The sequence below is a fragment of the Cololabis saira genome, chromosome 13 (assembly GCF_033807715.1).
Source record: "Cololabis saira isolate AMF1-May2022 chromosome 13, fColSai1.1, whole genome shotgun sequence".
NCBI lineage: Eukaryota > Metazoa > Chordata > Actinopteri > Beloniformes > Belonidae > Cololabis > Cololabis saira.
In genome coordinates this window covers 37,860,642-37,885,361 of record NC_084599.1, presented here as the reverse complement: position 1 = coordinate 37,885,361, position 24,720 = coordinate 37,860,642, and the positions used below count along the sequence as shown (strand labels likewise).

General features: G+C 41.7%; 2 protein-coding genes across 2 annotated transcripts in view; one reads left to right on the top strand and one right to left on the bottom strand.

The window, feature by feature from the left end:
• zc3h3 (zinc finger CCCH-type containing 3) overlaps positions 1–24,720 on the bottom strand; it is a 265,192-nt gene that overhangs the window by 136,228 nt on the left and 104,244 nt on the right. The gene's annotated exons all lie outside the window — the stretch shown is intronic.
• LOC133457949 (pituitary adenylate cyclase-activating polypeptide type I receptor-like) overlaps positions 23,793–24,720 on the top strand; it is a 94,723-nt gene continuing 93,795 nt past the window's right edge. The window contains exon 1 of the mRNA XM_061737337.1: positions 23,793–23,930. Within this exon, the coding sequence (XP_061593321.1) occupies positions 23,793–23,930 (138 nt within the window). The remainder of the gene's footprint in view (positions 23,931–24,720) is intronic.

The following is a 24,720-nucleotide window of genomic DNA, read 5'->3' as shown; positions in this document are numbered from 1 at the left end:
AAAGAAAGAAAGAAAGAAAGAAAGAAAGAAAGAAAGAAAGAAAGAAAGAAAGAAAGAAAGAAAAATTCCTACAGATTCAATAGGGCCTTCGCAATGTAAGTGCTCGGGCTCTAATAAATGACAAAAGGTAAGTAAAAATAAAGTGCAATCTTATTCAGGTGTAACTGGGAAGGTGACTTTCTCTGCATAGGCAAAGAAAGGTCCCCACATTTCACTACATTTTCCGGAAGAGCCTCTCAGTGTGTATCGGATTTTTTCAAGCCTCAAATTGTTGAAAATCTCTTTCATCCACAGTGTATGTGATGGCGGTGATGGTGATTTCCACCTCATTAGAATAAGACGTCTAGCCGATAATGTCACAAAATCTATCAAATCTGCTTGAAGTTTAGACACCTTCCCTCTTTACTGGACGCCTGCGGCTGGAAATGAAGATAAAGCATGTCGTGTGTCCGTCTGCTGCTCCCTGATTTACCCATTCAAATAAACAGAGGGACGACTTTCCCCCCCGACGACGCGAGACGTGGCTTTCAGCAGGAAATCACCGATCGATCACCCGCAGCTCCTCAGCGCGGCTGCCGGCTTTCCGTTAAGCTCCTACTTAATGTGTCGGGGGGATGCTGCGCCCACTGATTTGCAGCCTTAATACCGGCTCGCCCAGAGACCCCGCGCTCCGTCTGTGTTGCCAACCACGACTCACAGACGCCATAAACTTCTGCTGGAATGAAATCTGGGATGAAAACAGCTCTCATTTGAGACATCTGCCAAATGTTATCTCCACATAATCACCTAAAAGTATTATTGTTGCGCTGAAGTGCGTTGGTTGGAGCTCTCCGCCGCGGCTGTGACGCCGCCGCGAGGGCGGTAATGGCGCCCAGTCGGCTAATTTGGTGGAAACAGTGAAAATGAACTTGAAAATGAGGAGAAAACCACACAAACCAACAGTAAGTGGTGGCGCTCAAACCCGCGACGCCGTTCAGGTTCTGTGTGGAGACTAGGGTTGAATAGAAATAAGGGACGCCCCAATTCCAGCAGTGCAGGAGCCAAAAAAGAGACATCCCAGAAACTTCTAAACTGCATAGAAATGTATTTATTTTATATGAAAAAACTACATGCTTTGATTTAAAGTTTAAAATGCTTTAATAGCATTGAACTTGCATGACTGTACAGACAGCCAACCATACTTGCAACTGAAATATCCTCCTATGCTCCTATGTCCACATCAGCCCAGATGTAGAATATACAGGTGAAGGTCGGAAAATTAGAATATGGTGTAAAAGTTAATTTATTTCAATAATTTAACTTAAAAGGTGAAACTAATACATTACATGCAAAGCAAGATGTGTAAACCTTTATTTGTTATAATTATGATGATTGAATTGTTTATTGATTTCATAATATAGAGATTTTTTATTTGGGGTTTTCATAAACTGTGAGCCATAATCACCAAAATTATAACAAATAAAGGCTTGAAACATCTCCCTTTGCATGTAGTGGGAAATAATATATTTGTTTCCCCTTTAGTTGAATTTACTACGAAAGAAGTTTTGCAATATATTCAAATTTTCCGACCTTCACCTGTAGATTATGAACTCAATAAATAAGAGCATAATATATGTCTGTATTGGTTCAATACGGAACGCAACTTTTAATTCCCAATTACGTAACAATTTCTTATTTCAAGGGACGGGTGGCGAGCCTAGTGGAGACGGGCCTGAGTGGGGGCCGGTGATCTGAGGTACCAGCAGGTCCTGGGGAGGCCGGATGGGGCGTTGGGGCGTTGGGGCATTGGGGCACGTCCTGCCTTCCTTCCTCCACACCTGCCGGTTCTGCAGCTTCACCTGCATGACCTGCAGCTCTGACCTCCGTCCCGGCTCATCTCAGCATCCCTGGTTTGCCATCCTTCGTTTCTGTCCTCCACTCCTCCACTCTACGCCTGAATTGAATTGGAAAAAACATATAGATTTCATTCATAATAAAACGGTGAAGTCATTGGGTATCATCAGCAAACTCTCGTTAATATTTCTTGCTTATTAACTCTTTATTAATCCAGTATTTATCCTTATTTGATTTATGGTAATATTGTTTGGGCAAATACATACCCTTCCAGTCTTCATCAACTTTATTTAATGCAAAAACGATTTGTAAGACTGGCAACTTTTTCTAACTCTACGGAACCCTCAGAAAACTCAAAATTCTTTCAGTATATGACATAAATATTCATCAGATATGTGTGTTTTTATACAAACATATGTTTTTGCCTTTTTCTTTACCACTATCGTTTAGTAATTTTTTTTCAAATATAATTCCCAAATACATTCATATAATACTAGACAGGTCAATCATCTTCATCTTCCTTTTTATAAAACTAAACACGGCCAGTATTCCCTCAGATATCGTGGTGTACGGATAGGGAACTCCAAATCTCACATTATCAAAAGCTCTGTTTCTCTAGAGATTTTTAAAAGAAATGTATCATTTCATTTAATTCACATTTTAAAAATGTCATAAGTTTTCTTTGTTTTTTTTTTGTTGATTATTTTTTTGTTTGTTGATCTTTAACTACTGTATGTAGTCTAACCTTTTTTGTTTATAGTTTTCGTCTCCAGGGCGTCTGTCTCTTTCTGTTTCTTTTCTTTTATTTTGTATTAAAAACCTGTGATGGACTTGCGACCTGTCCAGGGTGAACACCTGCCTCTCACCTGAAAATAGCTGGGATAGGCTCCAGCAGACCCCTGTGACCCTGCAAAGGATATAGTGGGTATAAATAATGGATGGATGGATATATTAAAAACTCTTCATGTGGGTAATGCCGCCGCACAACGCTGTTGTACCGTCCCAGCGCAGCAGACAAACACTGATCCAAGTATTGTCCATACACTTGAGGTATCTGGGAGGTTTTGGTCAATTTCCTTCGTTTTAGCAGCATAAATCCTGGAATAAACTTCCCCAACTACTGCTGCTGCTTCATTATTACCTTTTAATCAGTTTTAGCAATTGATTGACCCTCAAAAATATTTTCACACTGAAAATTTGACTTTATTTTGTATTTGAAATTAGATGGAAGATATTTGTTGAAGATAATAATAAATTAATAATAATACATTTTATTTGTAGAGCACTTTTCATGAATAATCTCAAAGTGTTAACATAAACAAGGGAAAAAAATCAAGACACATAAAAGACCAGAAGTAAAAAAGCATAAAAATAATAAAAACATCTACAAAAGACCAGGGAAAGCCTTCCTGAACAGGAAAGTCTTAAGCCCCTTTTTAAAGGAGTCCACAGACTGGGGTTGACGTAGGTGTTCAGGGAGGGAGTTCCAGATGTGGGGGCAGCGGAGCAGAAAGCTCGGTCTTCCATGGAGTTGTATGGGGGCTGACAGAAGAGGTTGGTGTTTTGTGAGCGGAGGTTACAGGTGGATGAGTGAGGGGTCAGGAGGTCTTGGAGGTATTGAGGGGCAGTGCTGTAGATGCAGAGGTGGGTGATGAGGGCGATCTTGTATTGAATTCTTGAGGTTATGGGAAGCCAGTGTAAGTTCTGAAGAATAGGGGTGATATGGTAGTATTTGCAGGTTTTCATCAGAGTTCAGGCAGCACAGTTCTGAATGAGTTGAAGTTTCCGGAGGTGTTTGTTGGGGATACCGATGATGAGCAGGCTGTTACAGTAGTCAAGCCTGGAGGAGATTAGGGTGTGGACGAGTTTTTCTGCATTGGGGAAAGTGAGGAAGGGGCGGAGTTTGGATATGTTCTTTATGTGGAAGAAGCAAGTTTTGTACAGATGTTTGATGTGATGAAGATTAAGATAAAATGTTGGTGGATGGATGGATGGATGGATGGATGGATGGATGGATGGATGGATGGATGGACCAATGGATGGAAGGATAGACAGTTGGATAGATGGATGGATGGGTGGATTGATGAATGAATGATGGTTGGATGATGGGTGAATGAATTATCTTATTTTATTTGAAAATCTTTAATGTCCACAAAGGGCAATTTGGTTTGCAACAACAGGACAACATACTTGGCCAATAAAGATGATTCTCATTCTGATTCTGATATCCCAATGGATGTGTGAATGGATGGATGGATGGATGGATGGATGGATGGATGGATGGATGGATGGATGGATGGATGGATGGATGGATGGATGGATGGATGGACCAATGGATGGATGTTTTATATTTATAAGACTTGTTTTCTCTGAATCAAAATACTAGTTATAACCTAATTTGGAGGAATTTTTGATTAGTTTTAAAAAGTGTCATCAAACTCCCATCACTACTATCTGGTAACTCTTGACTTCCACACCGGTCATATAACTTTACAGCACTAAGTCCCACATCAGCGATGATGGACTTGAATCCCAGAGCCACAGTGGACATCGCTGCAGAGGACATGAGGAGACCAAGGGAGGAAAGATGGAGGCGAGAATTGAGACTGACCAAATGAGAGACTTCGTCACCTCTGAGCTCATAGAGGAGCCTGCAGAGCTGGAAGCAGAAAAGTTTCCACCCGAGGCCTCGAAGATGTTCTGAATAGCTCCCAGCAGAGGTGGGTAGAGGAGCCAAAAATTGTACTCAAGTAAAAGTACTGTTACTTCAGAATAATATGACTCAAGCAGAAGTAAAGAGTAGTCGTCCAAATAATTACTTGAGTAAGAGTAAAAGAGTACTTGGTGAAAAAACTACTCAAGTACTGAGTAACTGTTGAGTAACGTCTGATTTATTTTTCTAACACAACCATTCAAACAGACAAAAGTGCAAATTAAATCAATAAAATAAATTAAAATGAATAAAAAATAAAAAAATAGCTTGAATTAAAATAATCTTAAAGTAAATTCAAGTACTTTAATAAATAATAAAATAAATAAAATAACAGAATAAAAAAATAAATTAAGCACAAGTAGCACAAAATTTCAAGCCTTTGTACTTTTCTTTTTTAACCAGGCAGAACTAGAACAACATGAACTCATAGAAACTCTGTGTGTTTGAGTCTGTGTAAATGTGACAAAACATGCAAAAACAAACATTTTTCTCAAAGAATCACATGATGTCATGAGATTGACGCGTACGCCGAGGGGAGTAACGAGTAACGAGCTCAACGTAGCCTAATGTAGCGGAGTAAGAGTAACAGTTTCTCCTTCACAAATCTACTCAAGTAAAAGTAAAAAGTATAGTGATTCAAAACTACTCCTAAAAGTACAACATTTCCCAAAACTTGCAAAAGAGTAAATGTAATTTGTTACTACCCACCTCTGGCTCCCAGAGTTGTTGTGATGCGTTGAGCCTCGTCCATGTGAGCACGTATATATTTGCTTAAATGCCACCTTAATGAACGGCAGCGCTGACGGTAAGAACATTACCCAGCGCCCCCGTTCTTCAGATAATGATGATGAATGCACGGCTTTGAGCGTCCAATTAAGAGGACACCAAGAGAAAGGGAGGAAATGTGCACCGTTAGTCTCGGTTATCTGATTAAAGCCCTGAAACTCGTGGCAACTGTGATTGTGCAGAAAACTCACGTCTTTGAAGGAGCGTGTAAACAGAGCAGATCGATGCCAGCGCTCTCTACGGCTCATGAGTCACGCTGTAGACGGATACGTAGTCGGGAGGAAGGTATCTGTCCCCATCCTGATATCCTCATTAGAGCTGATTCCCAAGTCAGAAAAAAACAGAGAAGCCGCGGGCTCACTGGGTTATTACACCAGTGATAGATGTACGACAAAGCAGCAGGGCTCTCGTTTGCTGCCGGATAAAATATAGATGTTTATCTTATTTTAAAGGAACAAGGTTGAACTTGAGATGACTCTAAGATGCCAGTTTCCCTGGGGGAACCTCCCAAAGAGATTATTAAAATCGTCTGAATCTGAATCTGAATCTCAATCTGAATGTTTTCATACAAGATTTTCAGAGACACCTGCTAGCAGAGCTCTGACAAATGGCGCTTTTCCACTAGAACTTATTCGGCTCGACTCAACTCGGCCTGGTTTCTTTTCCATTACAATTCAGCACCTGGAGCAGAAGTAGGAGGTTGGAGCGAAGCTGCTGTGACGCCCTAGCCCTACTTTTCACCCTAAGTTTTGCGTGTTCCTGTGAGGGTAGTGGTTTCCCAATTCCTCTTTGCATGTAGGGGTAGTGGGCATAACGAGGGCTAGTGTGCATGAATCTAGCCCTTGAGAGCGATGGATTTCAGATCCTGACTCGCTGACCGAGGGCTAGAGAAAATTTCCCAGAATGCTTTACGTCGTCATTTGCAGACTGAATCAAACGAAAAAAAAATGGCGGGCATTTTTCATTTATAGTGAATAAAATCAATATTTTAAGTTAGTTTCTGCATAAAAATGTGTTTTGATTACATTTCTAGCAAGAAATATATATTTTACTTTCATAATATTCACTCAGTGAATGTACATTTTTGTTTATTTTGTTTATTTATTGAGATCCCCATTAGCTGCAGCAGAAACTGCAGCTATTCTTCCTGGGGTCTTAACAAGAAAATGCAATACAAAAGAAAACAACATAGAAAAAAACTTAAAAAAATAAAAACACAGAAAGAGCAAGAAGAAAAAAAAATATGTATATACAAAAATCAAGATATCTTAAGGATCAAGACAAGAACAGAAACCAAGTCAACTATATCCTCCCCACATATACCTAATATATACTTCATATATACACATATATACATACACACACACATATACCTATACACATACATATACCCATCATAGGTATATGTGTGTGTGTATGTATATATGTGTATATATGAGGTATATATTAGGTATATGTGGGGAGGATATAGTTGACTTGGTTTCTGTATATAATACATAAACTGTACATAATCACTCGCTTGCTTGTTGTTGAGAAGTTTTTTCAGATCTCGCCAGAATAAAGGCTGATTTATGGAACCAGCACCTGCTCCCGAGCCGGCGGCTCTTCTCATCCCCAAAAACATCGGAGCAAATTTCTTAACAGGCGTTATTTGGATAAACTGAGCCCAGGTTGGGGATCTTAACAGTTACTTTTACACCTGAAAAAATATTAAAACTTAATAAAGTGGCATATTAACAGCACTACAGTAGAAATTAAAACAGCTTTTATCTCTGGGCTTCCTGATATGGTGTGACGTATGTGCAAACGTAACTACGCAGTCGCTTACGTACCCGAACGTAAACCACGCAGTGACGTAGCAAGTGGTGTCCCAATCCCTAGGGAAGATTACAAGGGCCTTACCGCTGTGGCTTCATTTTGAGGGCTAGTGGTAATGAGTAAGGTGAACATTGGGATTGGCCCAAAGTATCTACTCGGCGCATTACAGCCTGTCCTAACTGCATGCGAGCGTCCGACTGTCGCGTCGCACTGCGTGGCATCGGACGCGCTCTGTCCACACTGAACGCGTTATCGAACCATGTTCTACCACGTTCTTTTGATTGACAGCTGAGACTCGCCTTTTAAAAGGCTGATTTATGGTTCCGCGTTACACCAACGCAGACCTTACGGCGTTGGTACGCGGCGCACTCACCGAACCATGCGCGTCGCGCGTACCCTACGCCGTAGGCTACGCCGTTTTTTACGCAGAACCATAAATCAGCCTTTATTCACCCGCCCGTGCGCTCCTGAAAGAAACTCCTAAAATTACTCCTAAAAGAGTAAAGGGACAAGTAAAAGATGGTGATTACTTCTAATCTTCCTAAGTGGGGAAAAAACCGAACGGTGACGCAATGAAACAGCGAACAGCGTGGAGTGACCGGCGTGTGGTGTGCAGCAAACATGTCAGCATGTCAGATCATTACTGGGATGTGGGGGGAAAGCAGAGGACACGAGAAATCCGACAGGATCCGGCACAAATTAAGCCCTAATAAGATTAAGATAAGATTCTTATTATATCTTATTATCTTATCAGAACCTTCCAGCTCCCTGGCGATCTCCCTCCAGCAGCTGCCACTTTATTGAGGTTCTTGTATTTAAATGACTGTTTCCTACAGCGCTTTCAACTTTTTTTTCAACTTTCAACCGGCTTTCAACGCGAGCAACAGGAAGAAAATAAAAGCAGGGCGTGCGACAAAAGTCCAGCTCAAAACGGCGCGCCGCGTCGCGTCGCTCGCAACCAGTGTAGACAGTGCAATAAAAAATAAAACAATGGAACTGTTTTTGACGCTGTCGCTCGCTCGCGTAGCATGCAGTGTGGACACGGTGTTAGACCTCTAGTGGAGAAGCACAAAGGCGAGTCGAGTCGAGTCGGGGCTGAGTAGGTATTAGTGGAAAAGTGCCAAAAGAAGCACAACTCAGTGCTCAAAAATACATTCATTCCAGATACAGAAGACTCTGATTTGAGTTTACAACATATTTATTTTTCCACATTTCTCCCCGTCTTTTTCTTTTCCGACGACACATTGGGTTTTCTTTTCCACGTCTATGTAGGAAAGTGTATCCAAAGATGGTTCTTCTTCTTCTTCTCCAGCCCCAGAAAAGATCCCCGCGTTTCTCTATGTAACTTAGTTTTTAATTGACGTGAACCTAGAGCTCTGCGTTAACGGCATCAGCCTCTAACTCTGCAGCTGCATCTTCTGGATCTGATTCCCCGCTGCAGCGACTGGGATTGAGGACTAACGTCACCCAGCAGAACTAAACCAGAGAAACTACTGAAAACATGGAGATTAAACCAGAGAAACTACTGAAAACATGGACATTAAACCAGAGGAAACTACTGAAAACATGGACATTAAACCAGAGGAAACTACTGAAAACATGGACATTTAACCAGAGAAACTACTGAAAACATGGACATTTAACCAGAGAAACTACTGAAAACATGGACATTAAGGATCTTTGGTAGAACATTTCGTCTCGTTTTGGTCAACGAAAATGAAGACACATTTTAGCAGTTTTTATTTTGTAATCTACATTTTAGTCTTGTTTTTATTCCTCTACGATATTGCATTATATATTTAATTATCGTTATCATCACATCACCAGCATTTTCGTTGCGTATCGTCGCGTTTTACTCAGGTGATAAAGGTTCGTTGACGACGATATTTGGTCATAATTTTCCTTGACGAAAGCAACTTTGGTTCCCACAAAATCTGAAAGCATCTGGGTCTTAAGTGAAAACAGGAGAGCTGCTTCCTCCACTTGTTCCTCCAAAACAATCACATGTGACCTTCAGACAGAAGCGTGTCTGCAAACACTGATTCACTTTCCGCTGACTGTCCAGGTCCGACCCAGCGGAGCCGGGGAACGGAGCAGAACACGGATCCCTCTGATGTAAATATGAAAAAGTAATTGACTTACACGAGGGAAATGCCAGTAAATGTCAGGCAGCCTTGGGCATGTGCTTATTTTTATGTCAGTATTTGCTCATTTAAAATCCCAGTACCGTCTGCTGCGTATTATTTTTAGTGCTTCCAAACACTTTGAAAACACTTCAGATTGATTGGGATACATTAGGGAGATAAGACACTAAATCACAGCCCAAAGCACAAGGACATAAAGGAAATAAATAATAAGCACACAACAAGGCTGATATATGAAATAAGCAGAGCTAACGCAGGGGCTTCAAGGAAAGCCGTCTCAGGAGTTATTTTAGAAGCCCAGAGGACGAACCAGCAGTATAAGATGTTACATAATCAGGTCCGTCTTTATTCATGTCATTCTAAAAGTGTTTCCTTATGAATTCCACAAGGTTGTCATCTGGAAGGACGACCGCTCAGTCCGCTGGACGGATATTCAGGACGGGGGGGGTAGAGGACTGTTGCAGTCATGCACATGTGTTGTGGACACATGTGCAGTGGACATAAATGTAGTGGATACATGTAAAGTGGACACATATGTATGGAGCTAGAACAGTCTCATAATTCGCAAATGCACACACCGTTTCACAAATGCACAGGACAAAATTCACAAATGCACACACCGATCATCAATCATCTGAGCTGGATACAGAGGTTCTTCGGTTATCAGTCGACTGATACCGACTTTACTCCAGATATTTTGGTAAATTTATCTCCTGACGACATACGCGTGCTGCTCCACCTGGCTGCAATTTGTCCCCGTCAGGTAGAAGGATGACGGCCAGCTCTCTGCTGCGGTCTGTCTGGTTCTGAGCTGAATCAGCAGGACAATCCCATGTAACACATAGTCAAACCAAACGGAGCAAATACATAAATATCTCCGCTGTTTCTCATCATCAGTTGCTGCATCGGCTAATTCTCCAGTCTCTGGTTGAACGGCCCGACAAACCATCTCTGATCGCCCTTTTTTCTTTACCGTGATCACAAGAAAAGCAGAGCAGTGATCTCCTCTTCATCCCGTGTTGCTGTTTATTTATCTTTACTCCACCAACTCTAAATATTAATCACTTTTCGCGAACAGCGCTAACGCAGCTCAAACAGCAGGTGTATCCGTCCCTTTAATCTGATTGGTTTATGAGTAAATCGCCCCCCACGTGGGGTGCGCTCTTATGATTGGCTGAAACAAAGGAAAACATCTGATTGGTTGCAGATCCTTCCGTGTTAAAAAAAAACGGATTTGTGGATCAAGTCACGTCAGGGGAGTCTCAAAAGTCACACACAAATCCAGCGCAGCTCACAGACAAAAAAAACGTTTGTAAATCAGGTTATATTTGTGTGTGCATCAAAAAAACATTTGTATATCTTGTCCTACGCACGTGTGAATTGTTCTGTGCATTTGTGAAACGGTGTGTGCATTTGCGAATTATGAGACTGTTCTAGCTCCATACATATGCAGTAGATGCTTGTAAAGTGGACACATATGCAGTAGACACATATGCAGTGGACACTTGTAAAGTGGCCACTGGTGCGGGAGGACGACGCTCCAACGCCGAATAATGAGCAGATGTTTTTACTTTGACGAGCAGAGAGGGAGAAACCTGTCCAAGTTGCTTCCACACCGAAATGCCGGAGAAGACAAGCTATCAAATAAATGAAGCCATTTTAATGAGACTTCACCGCCTGCTCCTCAACCGCTGTGTATTTGGTTGTTTCAGGATAAATGTCACTGTTTCTGACATTCAGCAGCGTTCTCTTGTCCTGTGGGACAGAAACATGAATCTTTCAGGGTTTGCGGTCGGCTGGATGGATATCACCCTTAAAGGAAACTTTTGAAAAGTGAAGTTATTTCTCTGAGGTAGCGCTGATGGGTTAAATCAGCTGCTCCTCTTCCTCACGGCTCTTCCTCACTAGTGAGCAACAATTACACCCTGAGGGGGGAGGATGATGGAGGACATGTCGGATGAGCTATACTACTATAACTACTTCAATAATGCATGTACAATATATCAGATGGTCTCAGGTTTGAATCCCAGACTAACTCAACTCATCCCAATCTCCGTTGTTCCCCAGCACACCCAAAAAACTAGACAGAAACACCTTATCATAGGGAAAAAACGTAAAATTGTAGGAACAAGTTTGAGTGTTGTGTGTCAGGGACCACAGATCCACAGAATGAGCTGAATGAGCCTTAAAAAGTCACAGTCCATCTCCATATTTAAATGACAGTTAAAGAATCAATTGTTAAGCTCATATATATAAATGTACCTTCCGGGATCACAAAATGTTTCATGTTAAGTGTTTGTAATGCGATATGTTGTAAGTAAGTGGTAGTCTAGTATAATGTGCATGTTGTTTTGTTTTGTGTGTATTAAGTGCAAGTGCATGTATTTATTCCTGCCTACTGTATTTATGTTAATTGGCTCCTACCATAAGCTTTTGATAGCTTCTCCAGGAGACCAATTCACATGTGTGAGTGTGAATAAATCAAATCAAATCAAAAAAAAAAAAAAAAAATCCGTTCTGTAGCTGCGAAAGACGTTTCTGAGAGCATCACGGGGGACATGCAGCTGCAAACAGCTGGTGTCCGGCGGTGGCCACACACACACACACACACACACACACACACACACACACACACACACACACACACACACACACACACACACACACACACACACACACACACACACACACACACACACACACACACAGGAATGTTGTTTTTAAACTCAAAAGTCCACAACTAAAGCAAATCTGGACAAACAGAGGGATCAAGCAGAGGTTTAAAGGTTAAATAACTTCTTTCTTGACTGTATTATTTTTATTATTTTCTAGAATCTGAAGTCACCACATCCCCTCCAGTTCCACAAGTTCTCATGTCGCAAGTCTCAAAGGGTCCACATGCAGTTTTATCCTTAACTAGTTTGTACATAGAAGCATTAAAATGCTTATTTTTCAGGCTTTTTGTTTCTTTTTTCTTTGAATCCATGTTTTTGTACATGGTTACTCTGATTGGAGGTGTTTTGGATCGGACCACCAAACATCTGGCTGCAACTGCTCAAAAACAAAGCTTCTGCAGGACAACTTTGGGACAGTCAGCCTTCTCCTATAAGCTGTAAACTCTGGAACTCAATGCTTTCAGAAATAAAATCCATCTCAGGGTTTAACATGTTCATCACCAAAACTAAAACCTGGTTAAAGAACAATCAAAACTGTACTCATCTGTAAATAATGTGTATATTTGTGCGGGAGAGTGAGTGAGGGAAGGTTTTATATCATGTAAATGCAATATTGCATTATTGTATTATTGAATTGTATGGTCTTTTTCATTGATGTATATGGATTTTATATTGTACTGCAATGTTGTGGAAGAGAATTAGCACTAGCTATAAACTCTACATGCATCACATCAGCTGCAAGCTTGTATCTATTTTTGACTGCATTGTCCCTGTCAAATAAATAAATAAATACAAATAATTACAAAGAGAAGTGATCTGTGACCACCGAGGGACGTGTCACTCTCGTCTCAGGAACCAGCAACTCAGACGAACAACACGTGACACAAATACAAAATATTTTATTGGACAAAATATCAATGGATAGAATACACCACAATGCAGAGGAAATGCGTGAAAAATCCAAATACACGCTGTGATTCAGTTAGAACTGCATTTATCTGCTCACGAGCATGAATTTCTATTCATTTATTACAGCTAATGAAGGAATTTCTCTCTCTCTCTTTTTAAACTCAAGTATGTTTTGTCATTAATAAACCACCAGTTTTCTTTGCATCCGACGGTCGAAAGACAAAGAACTGGTGCTAAGTCTGGCGCGAGCAACGAACCAGCACTGGAACCGCTTTGGTGGAAAAGCCAAACTGTTACAGCCGTTCAGGGAAGATCAAATATCTTTTTCTCACATGTTTGGCCATCACATCACCCAGAGCTGGTATGATGGACTAGTGGTTCCTGACTCTCCCCATCCCCAATGTATCATTGGTACAAAATGACCGTATAACACGCCATTTAACTTGACAACCTTTATCAATAATAACAAATGTACGGTATGTATAGACTAGATAAAGTAGTTTGACTGTATGAGTAAAAAAAATTTTTTTTAAATCAGCCTGAAATAAATAAATATTAAATAAAAAACTTAAAACTGAAATAAACACATTCGAGTCCTTAAAAATAGTGAAACTTCTTAACAACATAAATTGATATAAAACTATAACCAATATGTTATATATTGGCTGGAAATTATAGCTCATATACGACCATCTGTTCATGTGACCACTTTTCAACAGAGATGAATGCAGAGGGCGTTAACAAGGTGTTCAATAAATGTTCAAAACACAATCCTCCAGTCTAGACAGAGATTCCTATATAATGAGTGGCAGCTCAGGTGTTTGTGCTACAACGTTTTATTTCAATAACATTCCCACCTTCAAGTGAAGCACGAGTTTCCTCGTGTTTTTCCTTTTTTTCCTCTCTTTCCCGCTCCTGATTGGTGATGTCTTTTGAACGACATGTTGAAATCTCACCTTCTGTATTCTGCAAGTGTGCAATTGTGCCTGCCTGCAGGCGCAGCAATCTGATTGGTCGGATGTCGAGTGCTGTCAATCATTGCCTGGTCAGATTAGAGGTCTCTTCTCCCTCCTCCACCTCCCGGTAGCGCACATGCATTACCGTGCAAATGCGTCCCCTCGCGCAAAATGTGGCCCCCGTTGGAAGACGAGGCCCTACGCACAGCGCGTGTTCTGCGTTTAGGGAGGGGCGGCCCTGAGTAGTTCATAAACTATGATGGAGTTTATTTTATCTTCCCGTGTTCTCCTTATTTCCTGCAGTCTTTTGAAAGTCCTTTGTGGCTCCTTGGGTGACGTGGGAGGGGTTCATGGAGGAGCCAGGAGGGGCCAGGCCTTTGCCCAGGGGGTCGAACCGGACTCGACCTGGACGAGGCCACGTGGGCCAGACCTCCTGTGGACTCACCACCTGCAGGACGGGCCGTACAGGTCAGCTGCAATGCATCTTGGGAAGTAGCTGAAGGTGTTAGCTGCGTTGACTCTTAGGACTCCTTGAATCTAAGCGTAAAAATTGCCTGAGTTTATTTTAAACAGTGTGATGTTGTGCAGAAGCAAACTTACAAAAACAGTGCAGCTGTATTTATTTCTATCGTTTTAACTACACAGGTCTCCTGACTACAGGAAAGCATTCATATCGTACCCGTTGCATTATTACGACCCCCTCACACACACACACACACACACACACACACACACACACACCCCTCTCTGCTGCTCACAGGTGCAGGAGGTGGCTGGTTGCATTCCTGCAGCTTTGCTGAAGGCAAGATGTTCGTTGTTGGTGGTCTGGTGGAAAACCCTGAAGCGTGGTCTGTCGTTGATGTGCAAGGTGTCTCACACACACACACACACACACACACACACACACACACACACACACACACACACACACACACACACACACACACACACACACACACACAGCTATGGGCTGCTGTCAGCGTTCACTGTTTAAGTTTATTCTGTTTATAGAAAGTGTCCCGAGTCGTGGAACAGTTCAGTAACGGCTTCCACCCACGCACGCAGGCAGGCAGCACAGACCATAAAAATCCACGGCTGCATCTCAGAGGACACATCTACATAGAGAAACAACAAATAACCTGTTTATTTCTCGTTATCTGCTTCAAACACCACGGAAATCATCTTTCTAAATTTAGCCACCATGAGCTTCTTAAGCTGCGGAAGTTTCATTTATCGAATGACAAATTAAAATGTTACTACTTGCTTTTTAGTGCCCGAGATATACCAATAAATACAAGGCCCCCAGATATATCAATAAATACAAGGGCCAAAAATATCCAAATAAATATGAGGGCTCCAGATATACCGATAAATACAAGGGCCCCAGTTATAGCAATAACTACAAGAGCCCCTGCCATGACTTCCTTCTCTTGATCTACTGGTTCTGATTCAGATTCTGGTCTGAATTCTTGAATGACGCTGCTCCTGGTTGCAGTTGTTTGAAAGTTTTCTGGAACTGTTTCTTCGTAGGTGATTAAACATTTTTATCTGAGCTTTTATCTGTTTAAATTTAATTTTGGAACAGTTTTTGATGCTGGTTTCTGTCTGGGGATCTCTCCCGGCAGCAGAACTGTGAACGCTGAGACTTGGCTGCAGGAGCCAGTTCTGGACCCCAGCATCTCTCTCTCTACGTGGATTTCAGACACTGAGTTAGACTTAAGACCAGTACTGGAGTTCAGATTCAGATTCAGCTTTATTTGTCCTTTGCAAGGAAACTTGTTTTCACCCCCGTACGCCACACACAACCTCAAGATACATAAATACATACATTACATCACCCACCCATACACATTAAACAGGAACACACATTTAGCGACACAATCGCAAATAGTTGATGGCATCCCCCCCTGAAATAAAAACGGTAAAAATCATCCCCCCTGTAAAACTGCCATCCCCCCTATCCATCCCTTATGTCATTTCATTAATGAATGTGGTTTTACTGCTATTTCAACATTTAGAGTCATCACCAGAAAAATAACACCAGAAAAATAACTTATTTGACAATTTTCACCTCTTTCAAGTACATTTTCACTTGAAATAAGTAGAAAAATCTGCCAGTGGGACAAGATTTATCTTCTCATTACAAGCAAAAAAATCTTGTTCCACTGGCAGATTTTTCTACTTATTTCAAGTGAAAATCTACTTGAAACAGGTGAAAATTGTTGTTTTTTCCAGTGATGAGTTTTGTTTTAAGTGTAATGAGATTTTTTTTACTTAAATGAGATATTTTAACTAGAAATAAGACAAATATTCTTGTTAAGATTTTGAGTTTTTGCAGTGATCCATGTTACTTATCCTGTGAAGGACAGAATCATATTGATAAGTTCAGAAAAGTGTTTTTTATTGTTGTGTTTTGATGTATTTGATGTAAGCCCAGTGGATATTTAAAGCTTACAGAAGGCTGCATTTAACTGCTGCTATGTCATTCCTGCAGTATTTCTGCAGGTGTTTTGGTCACTGCTATTATTTATAATATATTATATTATTTGTAATCAGCACAAATTATCTGTCTCCATATGATAAAATCCACCATCCCCCCTGATTTTTTTTTTACAACTCGAGTACTGCTTAAGACCTCAGATAAATGTTGGCTAGATGTGATTGCATTCATGATGGACATGATTTCAACCACACCTACTATCCAACAGATGCTCACCTCACGTTTATCTTCAATTGTACTGCTGTAATATCCTCCGGTGAATCATGTGACTCCTGGCCGGGTCCATCCAAATCGTTGCAATAAGATTTAATCAACTTTTTCCTGCTCTGCCCAGCTGGTCTTCAGCAGGAGGTCCCCCCTTATGATCCAGGTCCTGATCCAGGTTTCTTTCCTCCTAAAGGAGAGTTTTTACCTGCCGTTGTTTGTTTAATATTTACTCAGGGGTCATGTTCTGGTCTCTGAAAAACATGTAGAGACAATCTGGTTCTACAGAAACGTTTTGTTAGGATTGCAACTCGATCAGAGTCACACGCTTCATCTACTCTTTTATTTCACAAACTCCAGATTCTTACTATTTATGATATCAATATTTTTCAGATATGCGTTTTTATTTATAAGCTAAATTCAAGTGAAGGGAATATTCCTGGAAAGTTCAAGACTTACTTTAAATTAAATTCACAGGTTCATTCGTATTCAACTCGACAATCCTCAGATCTTCATCCTCCTAAATTTCTCACTTGCAGAGGTCAATTTCTGGTGAGATGTAGGGGCACTAAATTGTGGAATGATTTTTGATTTTTGATTTGATATTTCCTGTATATTTTTAAAACTGTGCAAAACAATAAACTAAACTAAACTAAACTATCTGTATCGTAACAGACGCTTTATAAAAAAAAAAGTGAACAGTTGAAGATCCAGATCCGTTTTCTGTAGGAACCAGCTGTGTGTCCAGATGTAGCAGGTCAACACGAGGAGTTATTACCTCACACAACTCAGCAAATGTTGTACAAGTCATTCATAAGTTTTAAATCCACTGCTTCTGCATGAACTCATAGACAAGGAAGATGTTTAAGGAGTTTTCCTTCCAACAAGTCACTGCAGGTGTCTTTATATTCAATATTACTGATATGAATATTACTTAAGTTTGTCTGTAAAGTGTAATAAAAGCAGTGGTTGCTGTTTGCATATTGAGTGTGATAGCTGTTCAGAGAGGCTTCTGCAGCAGAATAATGTCCTGTCAGTCGTGTCTTACTGAAACATTCCTGATTTTCCTTCAATGTCCCTTTAACTTGCCAGAGATTCGGGGTCTCCGGTATTCGTGAGCTTCAGAAAACTGTCAGGGTTTGACATTTCCCCCGGTTTGGGTTTTCTGTTTTGCCCCGCCTGTTCCCATCTGCCATGATTGTTCGCACCTGTGTCTTGTTATCCCCTGTGTATATCTAGTCTTGTCTTTCCCGCTCTCCTGCATCTGGGTCCTCAACCAACACACTCCCTGACAGAACGGACCGACCAGCATGGACCCAGCAGGAGAAGGTTTTTTCTTCTGGCAATATGTCTACAGGGAGGCAGAACTCTCGATTCCTGGTAGTTCCCGGACGCATCAGCTGTGGGGTCCGGTGATGGTCCCGGACCCCCACAGCCAGCACCACGGACCCGGGTTCCCCCGCAGCCATCGCCACATGGGGACATCTGGGACCTGTCCCTTGAGGAGGGGGGGGGGGGGGGGGGGGGGGGTTATGTCAGGGTTTGACATTTCCCCCAGTTTGTGTTTTCTGTTCTGTCCCACCTGTGTCCCATCTGCCATGATTGTTCGCACCTGTCTCGTTATCCCCTGTGTATATCTGGTCTTGTCTTTCCCGCTCTCCTGCTTCTGGGTCCTCAACCAACACACTCCCTGACAAAAACTCAATCTGCTGCTCCCATACAAGCATTGTGACGTCCATGAAATAAAAAGAGTGTCAGAAATACGAGGAGGAACCCCTGAAGCCCCTGGAGCAGCAGCACATCCAAACAGACCGAGGTCAGAAATCAGTATTTCATCAGCGTATGTATCTAGAAAAAGTCTAGGACAGTTTTTAAGGTCAGACTTTGTTTGAGCCGCAATTCCTGCTGGTGCCCAGCCCCATCCTCTTCCTCCTCATCATCATCATCATTATCAGCATCCTCTTCCTCCTCCTCCTCCTCCTCTTCGTCATCATCATCATCATGATGCGTACAAAAAGGGCTCTATATTCAATCATCATCATCATCTTCTTCCTCCTCATCATTATCAGCATCCTCCTCTTCCTCCTCCTCTTCCTCCTCCTCTTCTTCCTCCTCCTCTTCCTCCTCATCATTATCAGCCTCCTCCTCCTCTTCTTCTTCCTCCTCCTCTTCCTCCTCCTCTTCTTCTTCCTCCTCTTCCTCCTCCTCTTCTTCCTCCTCCTCTTCCTCCTCATCATTATCAGCATCCTCTTCTTCCTCCTCCTCTTCCTCCTCCTCTTCTTCTTCCTCCTCTTCCTCCTCCTCTTCCTCCTCTTCCTCATCCTCCTCCTCTTCCTCCTCCTCTTCTTCCTCCTCCTCTTCCTCCTCATCATTATCAGCATCCTCTTCTTCCTCCTCCTCTTCCTCCTCCTCCTCTTCCTCCTGCTCCTCCTCCTCCTCCTCTTCCTCCTCTTCTTCCTCCTCCTCCTTCTACTCCTCCTCCTCCTCCTCCTCTTCTTCCTCCTGCTCCTCCTCCTCCTCCTCTTCCTCCTCTTCTTCCTCCTCCTCCTTCTACTCCTCCTCCTCCTCTTCTTCCTCCTCCTCCTCCTCCTCCTCCTCCTCCTCCTCTTCCTCCTCCTCCTCTGCTGCGTCTCTGCGCTCTCATCAGGGAGCAGCGCACCTTGCTCTGCTCAGTCCAACTCCAGCAGCAGAAACTCCCCGGCTCTCCTCCCGGCGAGCTGCCTCTGCCAGCTGCTTGGTTCCTGGACGTTTGCCACATCCTGAAATCCAGGGAACATTTTTACGAGTATTTATTTGTTTCCATTCCTGGAGACCGGTGCTTGCTCTTTTTACATCTTTTTTTAAGTCTACACCGGCGTGCGTACTTTCCTGAGCAGTACCCCCTGAACCCCCTGCAGGACTCTGGACCCTGAGCTCGGGTTTGGGAAGGATGGACGCGCTGCTCCACTTGGCTCTGTTTGCGCAGCTGCTCATCTGGGAAACGGTGAGTCCCGCTGAAGTGTTGGTGGCTGATGTGCATTTCTCTGGGAAACATTTACGCGAACAGGCATCGTCCCAGAAGTGGATGTAGCGATGCGCAAAGGATATGTTTGCATATAGAGCAATTTTTTCTACGCATTTATGATAGAAATAGCCCATTAAGGCATAAAAAAGGATCTCAAATATGCGCTATTGTGCAAACATCTTCTTGACTCCAAGACTTGTGATCGAAGATTTAAGATTTAAAATGTTGATAGTGTCTGAGACTTTTTGCACAATATTTTCCAGTTTTTAAAAATGAAAATGCCAAATTTTGTCCTGTTTTGCTGGATGTCCGGTTCTTTAGGCGCAATCACGCGCCCAGTAGATTTCTGTCGGAAAGATGGAGGTGAAACAAAAGGAAATTATGATTAAACTTCGAAGTGTTTTGTTAAACTAAAATAAATAAATAATCTAAATACTTTATTGTGATGGTCGATTTTAATTCCGGTGTTTGTAAAAAAGAAAGTTTGTTTCATCTTAGACATTTATGTGGATGAATATTGGGAACTCCTTCCATCCCCGACCTCCGTGAATTAGGACCATCACTCTCTGATGACGAATCCAGCATGGGGTCACGTGACACATTAAACACCTGAATTTGATCAGCAGAATGAAATACAGCACATATAAACCTCTGCTGCTGACATGAGCACATATTCATTTACCTCAAGTCAACATTAGATAAATAAGAATAAAAAAGAAAAGAAAAGAAACAGCAGTGTCTCTTGTGGCTCCATTAACTTTGGATACTTGACTCCACAGACAGACAGCAAAGAGAAAGCATTAATATTTTCTCTTTTTTTTCTTCCTGCATATGTAAAAAACAGTGCTTTCGAATCAAATAGCGCCAATAATCCAGGCAGGAAATGTTCCCCTCTCGTTTCAACCTGTCGCCAGACCATTTGTCGTGCAGCAGATGATCCTCAGGTGCTGCTTATTCTCAGCCATTTCCTCCGAGAATTATTTCTGATTGTTGCTTTGGTTTTAACAAATAAATACATAGTCTATCAGTGGCTGCAGCATCACTTCTTCCTGTTTCGGTGGGATTAATGAGGCTCAGTTGCAGCCAGGAGCTGCTAATCTGCCCTAGTCTTGTAATGCCGGATGTGTCAAGTGATGCATGAATTTCTATAAAACCTCTACACCACAATTAAAAATGAATAAATAAACCGACCCAATGCATTCAGAATAATACAAAAAACACATTATTTAGAAACTGTTAAGGACAAAACTGGGAGTGTTTTGAATTTCAATAAAAAGGTAACACAAAAAGTAAGGAAATTAGTGTTTGGTAAATTATCAAGTCAAGTTTCAAGCTTTATTGTCAGATATATAGACATACGGCACTAATGGAATTACAGTCCTCTCTGACCCACGGTGCAAAGTACAAGTAATAAAATCCACAATTAAAATGACATACACTAATCTTGAATATCTACAGGAGTATTTACATGAGGAAATAAATAAATTACTTCTTTGTCGTAACGATGCTTCTTGGCAGTAAATCTTTTTCTGCTGGAAAGCCTGTTTACAGTATTTCCCTTTTGAACGGTAACACATTTGTAATGAATATTTATTTGCGGGGTGAGCAGCAGAGCCGAGGATGTGGGGTTTTCCCAACATTTCTTCACACTAGTTTGAATGCCGTTCTTCTTGCAATGTTTCCACTTGTAGTCCTGGCACTTTGTCATGAGGAGTATCCATGACAACAGATGGTTATTTACTTGTGGAAGGAGCAGATTGAGCTTTCCAAAGAGCAAATACGAATCAGAAAAACACCTCAAATGCAGATCAGTTGCTGTAAATAATGAATTTAGATGACTCCTTGGTGATTAATGAAGCATTTGTCATCACCAGAGGTCTGGAGCGTTCAGGTGTCTGTTAACACAAAGCCAAGAGGAAAAGACATAAGGAATTAGGGAGGCGACTGCCGCTGCACCGATGTGGGAAAAGCATCGGGAAAGTGTGGTTGCACACTTGACAGTGAGACGGATTGTTCACAAGTGAAAAAGCAGTCAAGGCAGTTGGTAATCTGCCCAGCAGCAGATGTCCCAGCAAGGTCAGACTGTGCATGAGCTCCATCTCCGAGCCTGCAGGCCTCGCTGAGCATGTCAGATGTTAAAGTTCATGGCAGCGCAATGAGCAGACTAGACAAGCGTGACTTGCTTGGATGGATTGCCGGAGAAAAACCTCCGTGTCTAAAGAGCACACGGAAGCTTCTCCCGTTGCAACAGAAGAAATAAATAAGTCTCGTTTTAAAGCTCAGAAAGGAGCAAACGTTGACAGCCTGAGGGTAGCAGCTCCTCCTCATCCTCTTGGTCCTTAGGCGATGATATCGTCTGCCTGAAGGCAGCAGGGAGACGACAGGGTTTCCAGGATGTCCAGGATCCTCACAGCCCTTCACCTGCATTGCTGGGTGTGAATATCCTGCAGGCTGGGGGTAGTGTTGTTTTTGTCAGACTGTTTCAATTTGAATTTTAGTCTAGTCTTTGGGTCAAGCTATTATTTTAGTTTTTATTAGTTTTAGTCACGTTCATTCTCCTTTTAGTCGTGTCAAGTTTCAGTCGACTAAAAGTCTGAGCATTTTAGTCTTATTTTAGTCAAAGATTGTATTTAGCCAAAACCCATTTTACAATTCAAACAAGGTTATCTTATTATTATATTATTGTTACCTTATAAACTCAAGAATACATTCATTCCAGATACAGAAGACTCTAATTTGAGTTTACAACATATTTATTTTTCCACATTTCTCCCCGTCTTTTTCTTTTCCGTCGACACATTGGGTTTTCTTTTTCACGTCTATGTAAGAAAATGTATCCAAAGATGGTTCTTCTTTTTCTCCCAGCCCCAGAGCAGATCCCCGTGTTTCTCTTGTAACTTTGTTTTTAATTAACGTGAACCTAGAGCTCTGCGTTAACGGCATCAGCCTCTAACTCTGCAGCTGCATCTTCTGGATCTGATTCCCCGCTGCAGCGACTGGGATTGAGGACTAACGTCACCCAGCAGAACTAAACCAGAGAAACTACTGAAAACATGGACATTAAACCAGAGAAACTACTGAAAACATGGACATTAAACCAGAGAAACTACTGACAACATGGAGATTCAGGATCTTTGGTAGAACATTTAGTCTCGTTTTAGTCAACGAAAATGAAGACACATTTTATTTTGTAATTTACATTTTAGTCTCGTTTTTATTCCTCTATGATATTGCATTATATATTTAATTATCGTTATTGTCACATGACCAGCATTTTCGTTGCGTCTCGTCTCGTTTTGTTCAGGTGATAAAGATTTGTTGATGATGATATTTAGTCATAATTTTCCTTGATGAAAGCAACTTTAGTTGTGGGGGTGAATCTGATGGTCCGATCGGCTTTTCAGAGCCGAGAAGTCCTGCTTGGTGCAGCTGTCCATCCTGGTGGTGATGCTGCTGCAAGATACTTAAACTCTCTCCACATCAGACCCACTAATGATAGTGGACGGAAGAGACACAATCAGTTCCTTGGTTTTTCTGATTTTTAGCAGAAGATTATTCTCCTGGCACCAATTCTCCAGGGGGGGCGACCTCCGCCCCGGAGGCCCGATCGTCATCGCGGGAGATGAGCATACCTGTCAAGTTTTGGATTTAAAAATAAGGGGAAATTTCCAACCGAGGTCCAGTATCTTACATTTTAAAATATCTACCCGTCAACCACTTAAAAACTACAACTATGTGCTCAGAATGTGATAGGCCGAACTTTGTTGACACTGAAATGCTGTGGACATTCCTATTCCTATAATAGAGCCTAAATGAAAACACAAAAGGGAATAAAATCATTTATTTATTTTAAATGTGTTCAGTTTATATACACATTGATTGTTTTCAAGTGAAACATTTACATTTTCTTTTAATTTGTCATTTTAACTCATGTGGCTCATGTGGCTCTCTGCCCCATCCTGCTCCTCTTTAGGGAAGGAAATTTGGTATTTAGAGATATTTAGATGAAGTCCTCGCTTTTTTTGGCAGAAGCCTTGTCTCTGGTGACATCCATCCATCTCTGAGTTGTTGCCACTAACCTCGTGAGAACCAGGCTACAGCAAGTGGCAGTTCTCACGAGGCTAGTAAGAATTCAGTTTGGAGAGACACAGGAATGCTTTTTAAAAATGATTATATTATAAAATGGGAAAATACTGATATGGTGGGACAGGGGGAAAGAGGGGTGAAATACGGTAGTTTCCTGGCCCAAAATGGGAGAGTTGACAGGTTTGGAGATGAGCCCCACAACAGCCGTGTCGCCAGCACACGTGATGGTGTTCGTGTCTGATCTGGATACGCAGTCGTGTGTACAGTGGGAACAGCAGAGGGCTCAGCACGCAGCCCTGAGGGTGAGGGGGGATGATGCGTGGTTACCAACGGTTACCACTTGTTGTTAGGAAGTCATGGACCTTAATATGCAGGGAAGTGTTCAGTCCAAGGTTCCAGGGCGTAATAACCAGCCTGGAAGGCACTAAGGGCCCGATTTACTAAGATCCTAAATAAAGAGTACTAAATTGCGTGTGCACTGAAAAAGTTTGCGCGTGCTGTTTGCGTGTGGTTTGCGGGTGATCAACTAAGATTGCGTGCGCAATTGATAACAGGTGCAAACAGCAGTATTTAAATGAGGTGTTGCGTGTCTTAAGGTTTGCGAGCGCAAACTCTGCGCCATGGAGAGTGGATGGAATGCACAGTCACAAGTCACAAGCGCAAAATGAAATTTGACGAGTTTAGAGATATTAGTGGAAGAGGCAAATAAACACATTCATGAACTACAGCAAAGAAATTTAAACATTACCAAAAGAAACGCAATATGGGAGAAAACCTGCAATAAATGCAGTTGGTAACACAAAAAACGGAAAAACGTCTGGTTTTTCATATTTCAATTTTAGGCACAGATCAAAAATATGAAATAGAAAAACGGGTCACAGGACCGAATTTGATTTTAATATTGAATTGGTCGGGTTTGCGTGACCCTGCGGTGCTCGGCATGATCTGAGGAGAAAAAGACAATCAGACACAGAGCTGGAGAGCGCTTTGATTCATCTATTTATGAGTTAAGTTTTTATTCAGATGTCCACAGTATATTGCAAATATTATATATTATATAGCAAACACTGACAGTAAATGTGTGACAGACGG